The following is a 23,930-nucleotide window of genomic DNA, read 5'->3' on the forward strand; positions in this document are numbered from 1 at the left end:
CACAGCCATTAAACTATTTGAATATCAACATTCATTAAACTGCTAGAAAACGTTAGCTAAGTAGCATGGTTAGCAGGTTAAAATTGCTAGCACTGCTATAAAACATTAGCTAAGTAGCATGGTTAGCATAGTTAAAAATCTTAGCATAACTGCTAGCAAACATTAGAGCCATTCCAACTTTCAGTTATCGTCAAATATCTACCTAGACACAGCCATTAAACTATTTGAATATCAACATTCATTCAACTTCCAGTCTGTCAACAACTTTTAAACTATTTACCTTCAACTTTTAAACGGTCTACTTTTAAACTATCATTAAACTATCTATTAAACTAGCTGTCTATCAACAACTTTTAAACTATCTACATTCAGCTTTTAAACAGTCTACTTTTAAACTATCAACTTTTATTAAGCTATGCAACCACCATGTCTATCCTAGCATCACCGTAGTAACCATCTCTGTATTATCTGTTTTAACTATACATGATATTTTACATCACAACTTTAGCATTTTCATGCACTGGTAATTCCTTGGAATTGCATTTCTAGTTATTATTATTCCGCTTACCACTTTTTCCATACGCAATTTCTCTTGAACAGTTTAACTTAGAAACTTCATTCAAACTTTGTAACGTAGGTCTTCAAACAGATCGGGTTGCTATGTCTTCTCAACTTTGAAACTTTTATACTTTTTAAACTATTAAAGAAAAACGTTTTAAAAATCCCCATAGACTTAACATTGCCTATTATGACATCATAATACGGCCATTAAGCAATTAGAATCCTATGGCAGGTGTTCAGGCCACCTGCAGCCTCAGGCTTTAAGCATACAATCTGGGTCAATTAAGACTACACATCCTATTCAACTGTTTCCTCTGCCCAAAACTGTTTCAAAATAAAAGTCCTCACTACAATAATCCACTGTTAAACAATGTAACCCATTAAACTACTGAACTTTTTACATTCAACTTTTAAACGGTCTACTTTTAAACTATCATTAAACTATCTATTAAACTAGCTGTCTATCAACAACTTTTAAACTATCTACATTCAACTTTTAAACTTTTAAACTATATACATTCACTAGCTGTCTATCAACAACTTTTAACTTGTCATCAACTATGTCAACACTTTTCATCAACTATGACTCCTACCCACTGTAGCTAGTTAGCATGGCTAACAAAGTTAGCATGTTAGCATTGCTAACATTGTTAGCATTTTTAACAAAACTACTAAAAATGATAAGCTAGGTTAGCTAAGTCACATGGTTAGCATAGTTAGCATGCTAACATGTTAGCATGCTAGTTAGCATTTTTAGCAAAACTACTAAAAATGATTAGCTAGGTTAGCTAAGTAATATGGTTAGCATGCTAGCATGTTAGCATGCTAGTTAGCATAGTTAGCATAACTGCTAAAATGATTGGCTAAGTTAGCTAAGTAACATGGTTAACATGTTTAGCAAAACTACTAGAAAATGTTAGTGAAGTTAGCTAAGTAGCATGGTTAGCATGCTAACATTGTTAGCACTGCTATAAAACATTAGCTAAGTAGCATGGTTAACAGAATTAAAAATCTTAGCATAACTGCTAGCAAACATTAGAGCCGTTCAAACTTTCAGTTATTGTCAAATATCTACCTATGCACAGCCATTAAACTATTTGAATATCAACATTCATTAAACTGCTAGAAAACGTTAGCTAAGTAGCATGGTTAGCAGGTTAGAATTGCTAGCACTGCTATAAAACATTAGCTAAGTAGCATGGTTAGCATAGTTAAAAATCTTAGCATAACTGCTAGCAAACATTAGAGCCATTCCAACTTTCAGTTATCGTCAAATATCTACCTATACACAGCCATTAAACTATTTGAATATCAACATTCATTCAACTTCCAGTCTGTCAACAACTTTTAAACTATTTACCTTCAACTTTTAAACGGTCTACTTTTAAACTATCATTAAACTATCTATTAAACTAGCTGTCTATCAACAACTTTTAAACTATCTACTGTCTATCAACAACTTTTAAACTATCTACATTCAGCTTTTAAACAGTCTACTTTTAAACTATCAACTTTTATTAAGCTATGCAACCACCATGTCTATCCTAGCATCACCGTAGTAACCATCTCTGTATTATCTGTTTTAACTATTCATGATATTTTACATCACAACTTTAGCATTTTCATGCACTGGTAATTCCTTGGAATTGCATTTCTAGTTACAGTGCATGAAAATGCACTGTACTGTTCTTCCTAGGCAACAACTTATGTTTCTTATTACAGTGCATGAAAATGCACTGTACTGTTCTTCCTAGGCTTCTTATTGTTATTATTCCGCTTACCACTTTTTCCATACGCAATTTCTCTTGAACAGTTTAACTTAGAAACTTCATTCAAACTTTGTAACGTAGGTCTTCAAACAGATCGGGTTGCTATGTCTTTTCAACTTTGAAACTTTTATACTTTTTAAACTATTAAAGAAATTTTTTTTAAAAATCCCCATAGACTTAACATTGCCGATTATGACATCATAATACGGCCATTAAGCAATTAGAATCCTATGGCAGGTGTTCAGGCCACCTGCAGCCTCAGGCTTTAAGCATACAATCTGGGTCAATTAAGACTACACATCCTATTCAACTGTTTCCTCTGCCCAAAACTGTTTCAAAATAAAAGTCCTCACTACAATAATCCACTGTTAAACAATGTAACCCATTAAACTACTAAACTTTTTACATTCAACTTTTAAACGGTCTACTTTTAAACTATCATTAAACTATCTATCTATTAAACTAGCTGTCTATCAACAACTTTTAAACTATCTACATTCAACTTTTAAACTTTTAAACTATATACATTCACTAGCTGTCTATCAACAACTTTTAACTTGTCATCAACTATGTCAACACTTTTCATCAACTATGACTCCTACCCACTGTAGCTAGTTAGCATGGCTAACAAAGTTAGCATTTTTAACAAAACTGCTAAAAATGATTAGCAAAGTTAGCTAAGTAACATGCTAGTTAGCATTTTTAGCAAAACTGCTAAAAATGATTAGCTAGGTTAGCTAAGTAACATGGTTAGCATAGTTAGCATGCTAGCATGTTAGCATGCTAGTTAACATTTTTAGCAAAACTGTTAAAAATGATTAGCTAAGTTAGCTAAGTAACAGGGTTAGCATAGTTAGCATGCTAACATGTTAGTTAGCATTTTTAGCAAAACTGCTACAAATGATTAGCTAAGTTAGCTAAGTAACAGGGTTAACATAGTTAGCATGCTAACATGTTAGCATGTTAGTTAGCATTTTTAGCAAAACTGCTAAAAATAATTAGCTAGGTTAGCTAAGTAGCATGGTTAGCATAGTTAAAAATCTTAGCATAACTGCTAGCAAACATTCGAGCCATTCCAACTTTCAGTTATCGTCAAATATCTACCTATACACAGCCATTAAACTATTTGAATATCAACATTCATTAAACTGCTAGAAAACGTTAGCTAAGTAGTATGGTTAGCAGGTTAGAATTGCTAGCACTGCTATAAAACATTAGCTAAGTAGCATGGTTAGCATAGTTAAAAATCTTAGCATAACTGCTAGCAAACATTAGAGCCATTCCAACTTTCAGTTATCGTCAAATATCTACCTATACACAGCCATTAAACTATTTGAATATCAACATTCATTCAACTTCCAGTCTGTCAACAACTTTTAAACTATTTACCTTCAACTTTTAAACGGTCTACTTTTAAACTATCATTAAACTATCTATTAAACTAGCTGTCTATCAACAACTTTTAAACTATCTACTGTCTATCAACAACTTTTAAACTATCTGCATTCAGCTTTTAAACAGTCTACTTTTAATCTATCAACTTTTATTAAGCTATGCAACCACCATGTCGATTATGACATCATAATACGGCCGTTAAGCAATTAGAATCCTATGGCAGGTGTTCAGGCCACCTGGATCAACTGCCAGTCTCAGGCTTTAAGCATACAAACTGGCCCTATTAAGACTACACATCCTGTTCAACTGCTTCCTCTGCCAAAAACTGTTTCAAAATAAAAGTCCTCACTACAATATTTCACTATTAAACAATTTAACCCTTTAAACTACTGAACTTTTTAACTGTTCAGCCATTGTAACTGTTACTTTTCATCAACTATGACTCCTACCCACTGTAGCTAGTTAGCATGGTTAGCATAGTTAGCATGTTAGCATTGCTAACATTTTTAGCAAAACTGCTAAAAATGATTAGCTAAGTTAGCTAAGTAACATGGTTAGCATAGTTAGCATGTTAGCATGCTAGTCAGCATTTTTAACAAAACTGCTAAAAATGATTAGCTAAGTTAGCTAAGTAACATGGTTAGCATAGTTAACATGTTAGCATTGTTAGCATGTTAGTTAGCATAGTTAGCATAACTACTAAAAATGATAAGCTAGGTTAGCTAAGCAGTGTTTCCCCTACAATGTATTCATCAGCGGCGCAGCGCCGCTCCTGGAATTCAAGCGCCACTGCAAAAAAAAGTTGCCTAATTAAAAAAAAAAAATGTGCAAGTGAACTTCAGGAACAGCTGCCGTTCGTTCAGGTTTCATGTCAACAAATAATAGTAGGCTAACGTTGAAGGTGCAGTCAGGGATTCCACAGGAGATCACGCTTGTTTGTGTTTATGTTTAAGTTTATTAGCAAACGCAATTTTGTGCAAAAAAATGTAGCCTACATTATGTTTACCAAGGAACCAAATTAAACACGCCAGCGAGATAGCTCGGCTCGCTTCAGTAGCCTATTCCCAGATAAATTCCACGCATTGTTTCGTTTTTGTTTGTGATATAGGCAATGCTTTCAAGCCCTGTGTTGCTAACATACCTAGGCTGTGAAACTAAGGTCAAACTAGTCTATTGGAGGGTATAATTGAATTTGAGTAATAGAATACGCAACCATTTACATCTGAGATAGTTTGTAATTCCTGTAGAGCTCACCAAAATTATATATGATACAAGACACTTATCTGCTATAATCCAAGATAGATTTTCTTCGAGTTTTTGACCATTTATTTTACCAAATGACATGGGAAACATAATTAATTTCATCCACATATTCTTATGCACCATGCACAACAACGCTACTAAGTTAGCTTAAAACCGTGAGAATCAAGCAAGCGTCACGGACCGTCACGGCATTAAAGTGACAGGCACTCAATTCGACTTGCACAGCACCAATACAGTGTAATGACATGAAAGAGAAGTCTATATAGTTTATAGAGTGCTGTGCAAAAGTTAAGTTGTCAGTTCAAAGTCAGTCATTCTGAATCAAATGAAAGTGTTTTTAATAAGTTTGTATATAATGATTTTGTTTTTTCTAGGCCCTCAGAGTCAGAGGATGAAAGCACAGCTATGCCCTGCAGAGGTACTACAGAACAAGTGGGTCAAGTGTCATCCGAAACTGTCAATACCCCCTACTCCCCTTCATCAGTTGAGATTAAAAACAGTGTGGCCAAACCATTCACTCCTCCTTACAAGCTAAATAATGTTGATGTATCCAGTGGCAGCATGAATGTTGCCAATCTACCTACCTTCTTACCCTCACTCTATCCACCCAGTGCTTTCAATTATGAGAGGCCAAGCCACTTCATCCAATCTCAATCAAACCTGAAGTCCCCAGATAGCATACAGGCCAACAGAAACACCAAAGCATCTTCACCTCCCCCCACCTCATCATGGCTGATCTCTTCAAAATCTTCTTCCCAAACTGTATCACCCCCCAAGTGCTACAGTGAGACAGCCCTCTCCAGAGTTCCCAGTGCCCAGCTGGGTGACGGGACTTCTCAGACAATAAATATTTTTCCAGCACCGAGGCAGCACTCACCATCCATGAGAGGCTCTCCAGTTTCTCCTGACCCCGTTCCTAAGTCAACAGCAATAACTTGCACCTCCCCTGTCTCTACTCTGCAAGTGAGTCCATCTCCAGCACCTTCAAGTATATCTCCATCCCTGCCTAAGACCATGAGTCCACCACAGCAGAAAACATACATTTCCCTACCAGTGGGATATAACCAAGGGACCACTAATGTGTGAGTTTTCTTGTCTTTCTTCATCTACACTCCAAAACATTTTCAGTACATAAATGGAATGGAAAGTTTTGGCAGTCACTCAAATTCAGATTTGTTCTTTTCTGCAAATTAAGGTTGCCATGGCAAATGGGAGCTATAATTATAGTTAAATATGGTCCAATGTCACTTTTTTGGCCAGGCAGTGTCTTCAATATCCCTGTTTTGCCCATGTACCACACCCAAACATCTAAAATTCAACAATAACCACTTTGATATAACCACAAAGTGGCAATGATGGACCCGAGAACCTACAGTTCTGCAACTTGTGACATATAATCATCCAACAATGCACTCACATGTGATGTGTGCGTCAGATGCACATGTGTGATATGTGTGCAAATATCAGAAGCCCTACTTAATAGGTTCCTGTTTTCGTGCTACAACATAGTCTTTTTTACAAACAGACACATGCATAACTGCAAAAATGCTCGAGTTGTGGCACCACCTAGACAGAATTTCACAGACAGAATATTGTAGAGATCCTTTATGGCATAGTTCATGAAACTTATCTCACCACAAAATATTGGCAGAGGAAATGCTACATTTTTACACTAATGACATTCAAAATGTGGTGCTACACCACAAATACGTGATATATGGTTATGTACCTTCAAATGCCTAACTTACAGTACCAGTCAAAAGTTTGGACACATGCACAAACTCATTCATAGATATTTCTTTATTTTATCTATTTTCTACATTGTAGAAAAATACCAAAAATATGAAATGTATGGACAAGAAATATCCATGTTTCATATTCTATATTATTCATTGGTTACCTACCTGAGAGTTTTGCATATTATTGCCATTGTTAAATCCAATTTAATTATTTTCTAACAAAATGAAAAGAAAAGAAAAGAAAAGCAACCAATATTTGAATCTCAGCTGGCAATATAGGCCTAATTGACAACCTTAAATGAATCCCGTCATATAGGCTTACTTCAGCCAAATCTTCGTGACTTTCTAAGGCTACAAACTGAATGTTCTGTAGACCTAGGCTATAGCAAAAATATAAATTAGTGCTGACAACGAACTTGCCCATGTGCCATGATTTTCACCAAATAAGATAATAGGCTAATAACTGCCATTATTTGCTCAGCTCTAAGGGGCAAATTCTCCCATGTGCATAAGGGTGACTTGACTTGACTGTCTTTTTATGCGTCATGGAGGCAGTTACACGTTTGGGTGGAGCTACTCCAAAATCGTTTCTTATGTTAACAACTTTTGCACACATTATACCACTGACTTAAACACTTTTCCAGCTAAGCACTTCTGCGGGCTATATTAAGGTCGAGCGCCATTACAAGGTGAAAAAGCAGGCATATTGTTTGATGCTAGCAGTAGGCCTAGTTCTAAATACATGTAGGTTACACAGAATGTTACAAATTAACATAATAGTATCACATTTGATGCTTACAGTAATTCCCATTACTGTCACAAGGTGGCATATTTCCCGGCATTACCTTATCAATGAGGCTACATTGTTAAAAAGGGAAAACCCTGTTTTAATCAGCCCGTTTGGATATTGAAGCTTACCGACTGTGCACCTTCAGTTTTAACTTGATATGAAGCCATTATCCAGTTTGAATTATTTGTTTGAATTTATTTCCAACTTGAACATGAAGATTGAGGGCTGTATTTTGGGCCACCAGCGCATGGCGTAATACTCGTTATTCACCCGCGGAAAGTTGAATTCGGTATTTTGCACGTTTATTTTTTAAGCATTGCGCCCAGGGTGTGGCAATTAACAACCTAGGGAGGGGCCTAGCGCGTTGTCTAAAAATCGCTATCATACACCACCTAAACCTGGTCAGAAGTCAATGGCGAGTTGTTCATATGCTATTTTAAGAGCGCATGTCAACAGTCATATTGGCAGGTGCACGCACCATCCTTCTATCATTCATGAACGCACACCAGCGCACGTCCATGCAAAGCATTACAAATTGCACGATTACAATGGGAAACATAATTATAAAAAAATATTACGAAATACTGTACATCTCATGATGAGTAGTTATTCACCATCATTTGCAAATTGGTAATGACGGTTAAAAGTGATTAGGGGAGAGGCGAGAGACACGTATGGAGCACAGCTAAAGATGCACTGTCACGAGATATAAGCAACTCCTCTGCAGGATAAATGCTGTTTTATTCAGTCATTTGAGCAACATTAGGGTAAGTGTTGCTTTTTCCAGCCTATGTTTTCGATGGTAACCCATTGTCAGTCAATAGTGAAAGTAACTGCATATAACTGTCGTTGACTGACTCTTTGGTGAAGTTAGTTTCACTTTGCCAATGAGTTCAAATAATAGACGAGTGCAAATGCGTGAAGGCTATGCTAGGTTTTAGTAAAGCATGGTTTAAGAATGACTATTCCATACGGTCTCGCAAGCAGCCTCCTTCAAATGCGCCGTTGAATGCCAAAATACTGATGCATTTATTTGACATATCGCGCGTTAAAGGGAATGACAGATGTCATTCTCATTGGTTTAAAATGATGTTACGCCCCAAACACACCCATATGACTGATTAAAAGACCTAGGAACACCTTGTTACGCCATGCGCTCCACTTTTGAGAACGAAACCCCTCCCAATGTGAACTGGACATCCTACTAAATTTGAATAGACTTTTGACGAGTGACGATGCACTTTAGAATGTCATGATGGGGCCCGAAGTCATCCATACATTTGCTTGTGCAGACGCCTGGGCCCGGTTCCTTGATAACGATGGACACATGCACTTACAAGGATTTTCTATGATTCATCTTAAGATTGTGCGTGCACTGCTCTTAACCCTTAGAACCCTAAGCTGTTTTTAGGGCATTTTCACTACCTTTATTCATAAGGATTTATTCTTGTCATTGTAAGTGCCACACACATATATTATATATTGTTTTTTTCAGGAGAGTCTATGCTATTCAGATCTGCCATCATTTCATGTATTAATACTAGCATTGATTTTATTTTGATTTTTAAAGAATTAAAATATAAAAAGTGTATTATAAAAATTCTTATATTTCGACATGTATCTCACCACAGCAAGCTCACAGCTCTACATGCATTGCATGTAGTTGTAGGGCAGACTGTCCTGAATCGGGCAATATAATTGCCATGTTGGAGGGATACTCTGGGGCTGAGCAATTTACAGAAATATTTGCTGTGTGATTTACGGAAATAAATGCCATTTTTTATAGTGACCTTTCTGAGCTCCATATCTGTGACACGAACTGATCTGACCTGACTTGACCCGAGGTTACGTGTTAGTCTGCGTGCCTGTGTGTATGCTGTCATAATAATTCTCAACTTTTTACTGCATTGCCATGAACAAAGTAAAGGCAAAAAAGGTGTTTATTTGTTGAACAAATTGGGATGCAATGTATGCCTTGAATTGGATGCCATGCAGGAATTTGCTAGGATCTCAAAAACGGAATATGAACATGCTTTGCCATAGAGAAACACATGATAGCATTGGATTATAAACATGCTTTGCCACAAGAACAGACAATAACGTGGGGTAAGTCCAGCTATATGAAGTTATTATTTTGCTGTCACTTCGTCTGTTTTATAACCCAGAAGGATCGATAAACATGGTACCAATAGATAGCCCTGTGCCCCCTCTTTCATCTGATATGCTTGCCATATCGATGCGATCACGGGTCCGCGAGTAATTCAAACGAGAGTAATGAGTGTGCAACGTTGGTTTGTGTACATGACGTTATTATTTTGCAGTCACTTCGTCTAGTTTTATAAGCCCGAAGGATCGATAAACATGGTACCAATAGATAGCCCTGTGCCCCCTCTTTCATCTGATATGCTTGCCATATCGATGCGATCACGGGTTCGCGAGTAATTCAAACTAGAGTAATGTGTGTGCAGGTGAACGCAGAGAAGTATAGACTGTAAATATGATGCAATCTGATTTAATTTCATGATTTTTTTTAATTTTCATACTTGATCGTACAGACAAGTGTGTAGTCTCGTTGGAAAGCCCCACTTCTGCTCTGTCGTGCAATAAAGGTTTCATCTCGCTGCGATGAACCGTTCCGGAGCAATGTAACAGAGAAGAAGGGGTGTGTTTTTTGACGCACTTTGCGTCAATCGGGTTCTAAGGGTTAAGGGGAGCTGTCCATGTTAATAGTTCTGAAATATCCTCTAATTTGGTGATGTCAGGTGACTGTACCGTCACAGCTACCACAACTTCAGATCTACACAATAATTCCTTTGAATATGAAAATAGAAAAACTTTGACATCTGCATGAAAGCATCCCCAGTAGGCTATACACCACACAGAGACCTAAATAATAGTAATTATTTAAGATTAGCCTAGATTATTGCACTGTTTTCATGTTTGTTGCAAGAGATATGACCATAATAAGCTTATGCCATCCTTTAAATTTTCACAAGCAAGTAAATAGTGTGGTCAAAGGCAGCTTTTTCCAGTTAAGAACCATTGCAAAACTGAAGCCCTTTTTGTCCTTCTCCGATCTTGAAACTCTTATACATGCTTTTATAACTTCTAGACTAGATTATTGTAATTCCTTATATGCAGGCCTGACCCACTCCACTCTCAACAGACTTCAGCTAGTTCAAAATGCAGCAGCTAGATTATTAAGTGGCTCTAAGAAACGTGAGCATATAACTCCTGTGTTGGCTAAGCTGCACTGGTTACCTGTGGAGCACAGAGTTAAGTTTAAAATTTTACTTTTTGTCTTCAAAGCCCTCAGTGGTCTGGCACCTAGTTACATAGGTGACCTACTAATTCCTTACAGCACTCCAAGATCACTTAGGTCTTCATCTCAGAATCTTCTCTATATCCCCAAAACACGCCTTAAAACTAAGGGCGATAGAGCCTTCTCTGTTGTTGCCCCCCAACTCTGGAATAGTCTACCTGTACATATTAAGTCCTCTCCAACCATTGACTGCTTTAAGTCTAACTTAAAGACTTTCATTTTCTCCCAAGCTTTTAATCTACCTTAATACCCCCCCCCCACACACACACACACACACTCTTTATTCTTTATTTTATTTTTGACCAACTTGTTTATTATTATTTCAATTATTTATTTATTTCCCCCCCATGTTATGTGATTATTGTTGTTGTACCATTGTCATTGTTTTATGTTTGTTTGTAAGCACTTTGGTTCAACTCAGTTGTTTTTAAATGTGCTATAGAAATAAAGTTGACTTGACTTGACTTGACTTACACCAAAAGACTTTGCAAAGATTTGGAAAAGATTTTTGAAAGACTACAGTCTCAGACCCTTTCACATCTAAAGACAAGTCATAGAGTTTTTAAGTCACAGACTACTACGACTAGGGATCTTGCAGGGTCACTATTTACAAGACTGCAACTATATTCCTTTAAATTATTTCCCAACGTGCACTATATCAGTATATATATATATATATATATATAAGTATATATACTCTTTTGATCCCATGAGGGAAATTTGGTCTCTGCATTTATCCCAATCCGTGAATTAGTGAAACACACACAGCACACAGTGTACACACAGTGAGGTGAAGCACACACTAATCCCTGCATCAGCAGCGGCGCTTGGGGAGCAGTGAGGGGTTAGGTGCCTTGCTCAAGGGCACTTCAGCCGTGCCTACTGGTCGGGGTTCGAACCGGCAACCCTCCGGTTACAGGTCCGAAGTGCTAACCAGTAGGCCACGGCTGCCCCTCAAAATATCAACAGGAACTCAGATGATAGCCTACTCATATCAAAGTAATATTTTCTTGTTTCTGCAGCATTGTTTCATGTGTGACATCCCTAACCAATATACTGCAGAGTTGTTCTGTAGTTTGTTTTCTGTAGTTGTTCTGTCACGTGGAATAGCTGACTAATAATTTATAAGAAACAAAATAACAAATAATCATATAGGCTACAGCTGTCACCTACTTTGCCCCTTCCTATTCGGTGTTGGAGAGAGGTCACTATTGGTTTTTATATTGTTCACGTCACTACTTGCATGAGCCACGATTAGAAGACTTAGTAGGCCACGGCTGCTGCATTAGGCTATAGCCTGGCATTAGCCTGCTCAGTAGGCTACATCTGTTATGCCTGGTCTTTGCTACTTTTGAGAGTCCCAGTGTGTACACTGCCTGCGCAATAGTGTTTTGGAGTGTCACTGAAGAAGATGTTTGAAGATGAGGAAGAGGCTGAGTTAGAAAGTGAATGAAATATGTGAGCTTAAATGAGATGAAATGTGTAGGCTTAAATAACATAGCTATATGTCCTGGTGACCTCAGTGAGAAGTACCTGTTATGACTCTATTAGACATTAGCAAGTACTCTGGACGACTCATAGATCTACGAGTGTTTTCACAACGTTCTTAAGCAACGATGGTTTCGGGAAACAGTCCGCAAATCTTAAGATGTTCATAAAAGGAATTTACGACCTACTTAGGCTTACGATGCTTTCGCGGAAATGGGCCCTGCCCTATTGTCGATCAGCAATTATCGTTTATATTCTCCTTCTCTGGTTAGTTTCTAATGATGGTTGGTATTGTTATGCCAGTCTCTCTACTGTATTCAAAACTGCAGGTGTACAGCTTTGTTAACATAGATAAATTAATATTATGAGAAGCAGCTGCCATTCAAACGTTCTTTGTCACCAGTGCATTTTAAATTATGAATCTATACACCCCAGGCACATCTTGAGTCTTTGTAAACAAATCTCAGAGCAAAAGTGAAATTTTGTTAAATAGTCAGTTTCCTTGTGTAATTTCGTTCAAATTTTGGGGATTATAATAACTTTACAGGATGAAGAATCAGAAAATCTTTGATGAAAAATTTTCCAGGGTCAATATGGTCCTCTTGGATTTTCAAAGTGGGGACCTTTACTTACTAATTTCTCAATCTCACATCTCCAAGACTACCAAGGATGGAATTTCCAGCAGTTAAATTGCCATGTTGGGTGGCAAGAGATCCAATGGTACTAATGTCAAATAGATGTAGATGATCATTGACCCATGTTTGGGATGTAGTTGTAGCTTTTACAGCCAAATAACAGCCTCAATGTTGTTTTTTTGGTGTGTTGTTGAGTGAAGGGTTGCCAGTAGAGGGAAATTAAGATGTTGAAATGTACCCCCCCCCCCCCCCCCACACACACACACACACACACTATTTCAAATGACAGAATTAAGGTATGACTTAAATTTAGCTGACGTTCTAACATGTAGGCTAAAGTTAAGCTTGCCAACCCCACAGGCAGGCAGCTTGACTGTGACTTTGTTTGTGACACTCCTGTTAGTAAACTAGAAAGACCTAAAAATATTAATGGAATGGTCGCTTAAATCCAACGTACACACAGATAACTCACACCAACCTTATTTTGTGCCTTTTATTCACATTTGCTCAAAGATTTCATAAGTATATAAGCCCTTTTCGCTCCCTACGTTGATGTATTCCAAACGGTCTGTTTCGGGGGCGGGGACGTAGTAATTGAAACACCATGCCTGTGTAACGGAATCGCTCTCAGGGACGCCCTCTGTTTGCTGGTTGGTTCGGCTTCCAGGAAGCCGAAGTAAACGAGGGCGGATCAAGCTATGCCAGACGCATGTATTTTCTAATTTCACCACGAACACATTCCTTAACCTCTTATCTATCAATCATTGACATAACTTACTGTAAAACGACATAGAAATATGATTTTAAAGGCCAAATGTGTAGTCTGCACATTCAAGTTTGGATAAAAACATTGACTTTTTTATTCCTCGTTGAGACGCTCTGTTTTCTTTGGTCTGATAACTTCGTGTTTTGGTTTTGCCTCTTCAAGAAGTCATTATAAATAGGCTATTCTGAAGAAAATGTATATTTTAGCCAAGATATTTAGGAGGAGAAACACCAACCTAAACATACAGTTGCAGACCAGATTCCTCACGGAGATTGCACCCGATTGGTCCGATTCAATTTGTTTTGGAGTTGGCGGCCTATTTAAAAACAAAAACATTAGGCTATGCATTAAAGGGATATTCCACCATTTGGGAAATTACACTCATTTTCCACCTCCCCTTGAGTTAAACAATTGATTTTTACCTTTCTCCAGTTCATCCAGCCGTTCTCTGAGTCTGGCTATACCACTTTTAGGTCCAGCCTAGCATAGATCATTGAATTGGATTAGACCATTAGCATCTCGCCTGCTAGCATCACGTTTAAAAGTGACGGTAATTTTCCTATTTAAAACTTGTCTCCTCTCAAGTTAGAAAGTGTAATAAGACCAACAGAAAATGAAACATGCTTATTTTTTGTCTTTATTTGTTTCATTGAAAAATGCAATGCCAATGTCAGAATGTTAGGAAGACATGTAGGTTGTAGAAAACGGGTTCATAATTTACATCACTGAATGTAGGGAAATTCAGCAGATGAATCCTGTTTTCTTTTTCTTTTCTTTGCATGGTAAAGACGGCGCTGTATTTCACAAATGTCCCTAGCTGGTCACCGTTATTTTAAAATGGCGCGCGTAGATGGAGCGTTTATAAACGCTATGTATATGTAAATGCCGATTTCTAAGCCCATAGGTATGCTTCGAATTGGTGGTGGTGGTAATTAAACATGAATAAGGCCACATTTATGAATGGGAAATGTTGATCTAGCTAACAAACTACTGAAAACGTTCCACACTGTCCCTTTAACCCTCTAAGCGCCACGGTTGAGTTTACTCGACAAGATGCGGCACTGAATAAAACAGCCGATTTTGTCAAATAGGGTGTCATATTTCGTTTGACCTCCACTCCACTAGATGGCAGACATGTCCTACGTCATCCCTGATTCAGAAAATCGTCATGCTTCTAAACAAAATCTTCGAACTAGAGCACATTGAATCAGTGCGAGCAATAGCGGAGCTAATGTACGAGTAAGCCATTTTATCAGAGCGATATTGTCAATGTCAGCGAGTATTTGCATTAGATTATCGTCCGAAATAAGGTGTTGGGTCTTCTATTCGCGGAGCCTGATTCTGAAAGGGAATTTCTGCCTTCAGAAAATGACGGTGATTCGTTTAATGACGAGGCTTCAGATGCGTCCCTGCCTTGCAATGGTGCAGCTGGACAAAGTGAGAGTTTAGCCCTACACCAGACATGTCAAAGTCAAAGAATGAATGATCTACGGCCCCCGGGATGATATTTGATTAGTATTAGAACCGGCCCGCAGGCCACACCCGCCGGCTGCTGTTTTGCACGCACCAATACTCCATTCCCCACAATGCAACGGTAGCCCACGAGTGGGCCTCGGCTTCATTATTCATCAGTATTCAGTCAGGGCAGATGTCAACTTTCAGCTACCCCCCTCCCCAGTGTTGTGCCTGAACGCGTTCATTGAACGAAAGTTCATGAACTTGTTCATATTTTGAGCGAACGTGACAGATTTCTACAGAGCCTTTCACGCGAAAACCCGGCTAAAACACACCGTAAAAAGGCCTTAATATGGCAGCATGCAGGTCACCATTTGTCAAACTATGGGCCATGGTCGGCAATGTGGACAATGGTCTGCAGAGTGAAATTATTCCCGGGCCATCGTCTGATAATTTACTGCGCAATCAATCAAGGAGCCGCGGACAGAAAAAGAAAACAAACATTTCTGCAATTAGTAGGCAATACTTGTTAATTTGGTGTGATCAAACATAGAGGCATAGAATTAAGTCGTGGTATGAGCGTTTATTCAATGCATGCGTGTGCACGTTGGTAGCAAAGCTAAGCTTCAACCTATTGGAAGGCTATTTAATTATGAAATGACATTTAATAGAATGACGTGGATTTATGCAACTTCCATAAAAAACAGAGCACAGACTATATAAAACACGGTTTGGCATTAAGTATTAAAGTCAGCCAAAAGCTATTAATTAGTCTTAGTTAAAGATAGTTAAAGATCTCCAGATCAGTGATTTACGCATGATCTGATCCGCCATTTACCATTCACAAAAGCTGGTATTGTGTTTCCTGAATCCTTACATTCAGGCATTCAAACAATGTAAATTGTTTTGTAATTAAATAGCATATAAATATTCTATCAGTGTATGATACTTGCATGAGGGAACATCCCAAAACAACGGCACCATTATAACTGCTGTTGTTTTGAGAAGTATTTCTCATGCAAGCATCATGCAACAATTTAAAAACAATGAAACTATTGTAGGCCTAATTATATTTTACATTAGTAAAGCAGTACTCTGATGTGCATGTTTTCACAAACTTTGTGAACAATCTTAGCACTTTAAACATTGACTGTTTTGAAGTGCATGTATAGCAATATAGTATAAAAAATAATAATAATTGTGATATCATTATGATAATTTGATGGGGGGTGGGAGGAGGGGGTGTGTTCATGTAGGTGGGCCCTATGACCCCAAATTATGCCTTGACTGGGCCTCAGGTCAAAGAAGTTTGAGAAAGGCTGATGTAGATGACAAAGCAGCAAGGAGGCATCATATGATCATTTAAACAAGTTTTATGACAAGGATATGGAGAGGTAAAACACTGCCTGTATGAACAATTAATTCCACCTTCATGAAGGCATGTTGCGTTATGGTTATTCCATTAAATGCATTGGTTTTGAAATGTTCTTATGGTGTGCACGTCGATATTAGCATAATTTCCATGTCCAAATTAAATGTCAAAATGAATATCAGACAAAATGTAAAGTAAATCATTTTGTGTGCAAAACGTAGTGACTGTCTAAGGTCACTATCGCTCTCCATTGCTAAAGCACCAAATGATTTAGTTTGCCTACACAAGGATTAATAGGTATCACATTTTGTTTAGTTGAGCATCGCTAGTAGTGGACCGTTAATTGTTTTGCTGCTGGTGCAATATCTTTCTCCAAGAAAGTCAAGTCGGGTTACCAAAAAACAAAGTCAAAAATAGGAAAAAGAGAGAGATCAAAATGATGGGAAACAACTGCTAATAAACTTCTTTCCAAAGAAAGATGAGCAGAAATGTTAAAACACGAAATCCCATGGTCTAAAACTGTTTGAATATCTCCGCAATCATTAGTGCTAAAGATGAACTGAGACAACCCATTGAAAGAGCAGAAAATATACTTATCTAAGTTACACATGTAATCTGTGGTGATCTTGTGATCTGCCTCCATTTCCATTGCTTTGGGAAAGACTTGGCTCCAGCTTGATTCATGCCCTATGGGAGGCTACTCGCTGATGGAGTGGTTCCTTGCGCAATTTTTTTTCTCCCTTTCGGTTTTTCATTAGTCTTTTCTAATTTTTTTACTCAGTAACGGATGGGATTTGTAATGTAGCAAAGTACAATGCCTCACAATGCTACGCGATTTTAAAAACTACTTAAAAAATAGACAATACACAAAAAATCAATTTCCCTAAACACAACAAGGACTTTGTACAAAGACACTGTGAGACTGGGGTCTCAGTTTCTTTACTGAAAACTATCGACACACAGATAAAAGCTCTAATTTAACAATGTGTAAACCAAAATGTAAAAACACACACACAAAGGATTTTACTGTAATTGCAAGTCAAAAAATCTAATTTATATGTACCCCCCCCCCCCCCCAACAAACCTGGCTGTGGCCCATTTACATTGACTTGAAGAAAAAAAGTCTGACTTTTTAAAAAAAATTATCCTTGTCAATTACAGGTGATTGCACATTAATGAATATTACTGTGAATTGCATTTCTGCTAATAAATCAATCGCACTGAGCCCATTGTTTTTTAAGTTTCATGCTTACCAAAAAAAAACCCACACACATTCAAGGGCTTAGGTATCAATCTTGAGAAAACACCTAAACAACACATTTGAGGCATACAGAATCTCAATGTGGTGGCCCTTATACATAGGCAAAATTAATTTCTAAGCTTGTCAACTGCTGGTGAAATAGTTGGAACCATTCAGAATGTGATTTTAATGGAAGCATTTGCATATGAATAGTTTGGTTCCAAATAAAATATTCTCATTTTCTTTTTATTTTGTTATAGCAATTGCAGATACTTTATACTTAGCCATGCTTAGTCTCATCATTTTTATTCTTAAAATCATAGCTTCCCTAAGCCAATCTTAAAGAAGACCACATCCCGGCCTGTTTCCCATTCCACTGATGAAGAAATTCAAGGGTCAAAGGATGCCCTCATACAGGACCTTGAGAGAAAATTACGCTCCAAAGAAGTACAAAGAAGAAAAAGCTGTCAGGTATTAATTATGTTTAATACAACATCTCTTTTTCCATTTTGTTGTTTCATTGTTGTTTTTTTAAAAAGAAAAAAGAATACATGATAAGATTAATACAAGAAACATGATCAATGGTCAACTCACACTGTAAAAACCCACTGGTCAACTCAAGCATGTCACATCATAAGCAATAGACCGCTGAAGTTCGCCTACAAATAAGCTGCCATCTTTGCCCAAATAAGGAGATCCGGTATCTTGAGATTTTTTCTATGGGAAAATATTATTGCATCTGTTAAACTCTCTCGCGGGGACGAAGAAATTGGAAATGCAGACGTTTTGCTTTACACAGTTTTGTCGTCTGCCTTCGAGTGGAACTGTGGATACTGCCACACCCAGAGATAACTAACAATGCAACTTGCCAAAGATAATTAGCTTCAATTAACACCCGGATCTCCTTATATGGGCAAAGATGGCAGCTTTGGTTCCTTTTTGTAGGCGAACTTCAGAGGTCTATATTGGCATGGCACTGTACTATGACAAGTACAGCAGGAGGCCCTTGTGGTAAGCTCATATTCTAAACATCGGGGGCATTTTTATATCTCTTTCTCAAGGTCACCGAGTACTATTGGTATGAATAAAAAAGAGCATCCACGCATCTACAGTGCTACCCTTTGGGGACATGATTTAAAGATGCCCCCAAATTATTTTATTTTTTTTGGATTGACAGTACAAGTGACCTCGAGAAACAGAGATCTGTGTGAAAAATTGCCAGAGTTTTCCTATACGGCTTATTTTGTTACGGCCAGTAGGCCGAAGGTACTGGTCCATTCCAAAAAACCCTGAGGTGGTTGAAGTTCCACACTGCACCATACCTAACTATGGGAAGCACTAAAGAGGTATGTTTTAAGTCTAGACTTAAAAATAGGGAGGGTGTCTGCTAATCGAATTGAGAGAGGGAGATTATTCCAGAGGAGGGGTGCGCGGTAGCAGAAAGCTCTGCCTCCTACTGTAGTTTTGGAAATTCTTGGGATTACAAGAAGTCCAGTATTCTGTGATCGTAGCGGTCTAGGTGGGTTATATGGGACTAGGAGATCTTTAATATATTCAGGTGCCCAGCCATATATGGCTTTGTATGTTAGAAGTTATATTTTGAAGTCAATGCGACTTTTACAGGTAGCCAGTGTAAAGATGCTAGGATGGGGGAAATATTTTGAACACTTGTGGATGAGCTCAATAAAAGATCACTATATGTACCCTGTGATGTGGATAGGAGTCACTCCATATTTTACCATAGTGTGGGTAGATAGTTCATTATGGACCTCTAGAAATTGTCGACGGATAGAAAGGTATAATCTAAACCAAGCGAGTGCTGAGTCTTTTATGCCTATGGAATGTTAAAGCCTATAAAGTAGTGGCATGTCATGCCAATGTCATGGTCTATGATGTCAAAGGCAGCGCTGAGGTCCAGGAGGACCAGTGTTGATACATATCCATTATCAGCAGCAATAAGGAGGTTATTAAAAACTTTAACTAAGGTTGATTCAGTACTGTGGTGAGCTCTGAAGCCAGACTGATATAATTCCTGGATTTTGTTCATATGTAAGAAGGCACCAATTTGTTTGGACACTATTTTTTCAGAGTATTTTTGACATGAAAGGGAGATTAGATATAGGCCTATAGTTGGCCAGGTTGTTAGAGTCAAGGCTAGGTTTTTTGAGGGATGGCTTAATAAATGATGTTTTCTAAACAAAGTTCGGGAGGAGCCATTAGGGATGATTGACAGCAATTAACTCACCTGTCTTCCGCCGCCAGGGTATTTAAGCCGGCCTCCTTATCCATACGTCACACGCCGCGGCGCTCGCAAAATTATCCCTCCTCCTTCCCTTACTCCTCCATTTCACTGATAGCCCAGTTACGCATTCTCCTTACACTGGGGGGTGCAAGCGGCCATCGCTCTATCGCGATCTCCGCTTCAGGCATCCATGACCACGGCCAGCTACCATGCCAAACACGCGCTTAGCTTATTCACTCAGTATAGCAATCATGCCGACGGGCGAACTAGTGAACAGATATGTTAAACAACTGCGGTACATGCCCTGATAGCATTGAATTATTTATAATCTGGAGCAAAGCATTATCCAGGAAGGGGAGAGCAGTCTTAAGAAGGTGAGTAGGAATAGAATCTAGTAGACTAGTTGCAGATTTTGATGAGGAGAATTGTGGAGGTGAGGTATAATATGTCAATAGGTGTAAATTAATTAAATGTTGTTTGAGGTCTCATCTGTGATTCTATTATGTTTTTGCTATCGTTCAGCAATGGAGTATGTGTATTTGGTGAAACTGATTGGTTATTGATCTTATCTCTATTTGTTTCAATTTTGTCATTGAAAAAGTTCATGAAATCATTACTGTTTAGGCTTATAGGGATAGATTGGGTTACTTTGTTATGGCTCTTCGCCAAGCGGGAGATTGTGTTTAAGAGAAATTTTGTATTATTTTTATTTTCTTTAATCAGCGACTGACTTGGCCTTCTTTCCTTTTTTGTAAGTGATAAGGCTATCTCTCAATGCTTGGCGAAAGACTTACATTTTAGTGGTGCGCCATTTTTGTTCTAGTTTACACGCTTTTTTTGTTTGAGGGTTTTTTAGTCTGTGTGGTATACCATGGAGCACGTCTTACTTGTTTTCTTATTTTCTTTTTGAGTGGTGCTACAGAGTCTAGGGTTGAGCGTAATGAGTTCATCACATTATCGGTTAACAGATTGACCTTCGCTAGGTTAAGGAAAGGGCCTTCTGGGTTAAGGAAAGGACCTTCTGATACATCCTGAGTCAGGAATGTGGCAAGCGTAAGTAGAATTTTTTCTAAAAAGTCTGCATTACTTTTTTCAGATAGGCCGCGACTGTAATATTCAGCTGAATTAGGTACTGCATAGTGTAGTGTCACTTAAAAGTAATTAGATGGTGGTCAGTTAAGGTGGGGTGTTGTGGTAAGATTGTTAACTGCTCTTTGCTTGTGGGTAAATTAACATTTGTGACCAGCCATGAGAAAACCAGCAACAAGTCTGCCAAGAGGCATTTTGAGTGATTTACATATTCTGAAAGTGTAGTTTCTAGGCTCTCCAATGATGTTTAACACATGGTAATCTGATAATATTTGAAGAAGTTGTGGCCATTTGAATGTATGCACATCTCAAAACCCTTTAGGGAGAAAACAGCCCTAGAATATTTGCAATTCTCACCTTCTCGCTAGTCAACACAATGGTGCTCATTTGCATCTCATTTAAATAAGCCATACCCCTACACTCAGTGACAGTGACATAATGTCACTCAGTGACATCTGGTATCTGTTAACCTGCAGGGTAGAAAGTATTGTAGTGGTTTGAACAATGGTTATCAAAAGCAGTTATCATGTAGTTAATGTTGATGTAGTGTTATTTTCCTTAAGCACTTTAGTGGACTGATCAGAATTAGAAGGTGCTTTATTGAAATGGAAATTCTTTTATTACAAAAAGCCCCTGAATATCATTCAATCAAAACTGTAATGCATCCTGATCTTCTTGCTTGCTGATGGGGAGGGTCTCAAAGACAACTCAGAGTCAGCAGGCAGCAGTCATGTCATTGTACACAGCCCTCTCTTTTTGCACAAGGGCAAGATGATGTTGTTGCTTCTTGACCGCTTCAGACTTTCTATCATCTGGGAGATTTGCACTTCGCACCAGCTGCTCGTTATTGTTTTGGCACTGCCAGCAGAGATCTGTACGTGGCCTGCAACTTCTGATGTGTGGGAGAAGCTGGTTCCACAGTGCTTTGGAGCTTGATTTACAAACTGCACGCTCATCTGAAAAACATATTACTTACGATTACTTATACTTTAATTGCTAATAGTGCTTCACATTACTTCACATGCTTAGCAGACTTCACGTAGAGACGCCAAAGGCCCTAGATACATGGATTGGCAGCGACTTCACATGCCAATCCCTATGTCCAGGATGTCGGCCAGGCAGCATGATGGCATTGTCTTCTGCATAGTTTTTTATAAATTCTACAACTCCGTTGATATGTTCACAGCTGATGAACGCCGTGGCTGTGAGTGCTTCTTCCTTAACCGTGGTCTTGCCCCATTCTCCTCAAAGTGTTTGATTATATCAGTCAGGATGAAACAAAGAAGTTTTACATCATGGGTCATGCTAACAGACACCTTGTCACCTGACTCTGTATGTATTCATCCAAACTGTTCCTCACGTAGGCTAGTTGCTAAAGTATTGGCATCACAGTCAATTCAAGCAATGCTAACAGGCACCTTGGCACCTTACTCTGGATGTATTCATCCAAACTATCCTCCAGTAATCTAGGTTCTAAATCATTAGCATCAGTCAATTCAAGCAATTCAACCATTATTCAAATTAATAGCAGATGCTCACATTACTAGCCAAAACCTCCCATTACAGCTTAGTTCCGATGTGCATATCATTTTAAAATGACAGTACTGAGCTAATAACAATTTAGGCTAAGGTATAAACATGAAAACAAAAAACATGAGATAACAGTTTGTAATCCCTGTGACTTTGAATGAACACATAATGAAAGTAGATAACTTGGATGTTAATGGAAACTCATGATCTCAACTTGCACATTCTGCAAAAAATGAAAACCACTCATTTTGAAAAAAAAAAACGATAGTTTCTTTGTTTATGTAAATTTCTCCCAGCCGACTTGCTGCTGGTTTTGCTGTGGTGTGTCACATTTTGGCAAAAGCCGACAATGGTCAATTAGAGATTGAAATGCAATTGTGAGACAATCATTCACATTATCCATATGAATATTAAAATCACCCAATATAAGTATTTTTTTCTGTTTGGACACCTACAGTGGAAATGAATTCAGTGTAGGGGCCAGGGGGTCTATACAGTGTGATCACTGTTACAGGCTGATTAGTTTTCCAATCTGGATGTACAAGATTGAGGACTTCAAAAGATTTAAACTTATGCGTGAGCTTGGGAGATGTGAGAAAACTAGAGTGATAAATTGTAGCTACTCCACCTCCTCTGCCAGTGTGGCATGGTACATGGTAGTTCAAATAGGAGGGAGGTGTAAACTCATTCAATGGAAGGTATTCATCTGGTTTAAGCCAGGTTTCAGTGAGGCACATTACATCTATGTGATTGTCAGTAATAATTTCATTAACCAAGGGGGTCTTATTTGACAGTGATCGGATATTAAGTTTTTGGAAGGGTATGCCTAACCAAAGATGTTTTTATCTTAATAAGATTGTTATGATTAATTCCCCTAATGGGTTGAGCATGAGTTGACAGTTTTGGTACAGCCTTCTCTATTTGGCCCTGTGTGCCTGGGTGACTGTGGGACGGCAGAGATCTATGTCTGAGACATTATCTCTGCCGTCCTGGGTGATTCGTGACATATTTATGCTCAACTTTGGATATGGACAGAGCCTCTGTTTGTGCTCTGTGTTCATTTAGTCTTTTTTTTGCCCGTTAACTTCAAGCTTCAACCGCATTAACACTTTGCTTGCCTTTGGCTACCGAGGCGGTGAGGAGCAATGTGTGGTCATCCGATGAAAACTGTTTTCACCTTGAAAGTTGAATTTATTCTATGTAAATGGTAGAAAGTTAGTCATCCTGTTGTCTTATATTGAAAAGGAATAAGGAGTGTTAAACTATCGTAAGGT

At 38.2% G+C, this 23,930-nt stretch overlaps 1 protein-coding gene across 2 annotated transcripts in view; it reads left to right on the top strand.

Annotated features, from left to right (window-relative positions):
- The window catches only part of myot (myotilin), a 215,740-nt gene that overhangs the window by 105,526 nt on the left and 86,284 nt on the right, over positions 1-23,930 (top strand). For both annotated transcript variants that reach the window (XM_076292652.1, XM_076292651.1), the window contains exons 9-10: positions 5,363-6,070; positions 18,119-18,266. In XM_076292652.1, coding sequence (XP_076148767.1) covers positions 5,363-6,070; positions 18,119-18,266 — 856 coding nt within the window. The remainder of the gene's footprint in view (positions 1-5,362; positions 6,071-18,118; positions 18,267-23,930) is intronic.

Source organism: Alosa pseudoharengus, unplaced genomic scaffold (genome assembly GCF_046254945.1).
Source record: "Alosa pseudoharengus isolate Yale_2024_CS ecotype anadromous, Long Island Sound unplaced genomic scaffold, YU_APseudo_1.1 YU_APseudo_1.1_scf_19, whole genome shotgun sequence".
Taxonomy (NCBI): domain Eukaryota; kingdom Metazoa; phylum Chordata; class Actinopteri; order Clupeiformes; family Clupeidae; genus Alosa; species Alosa pseudoharengus.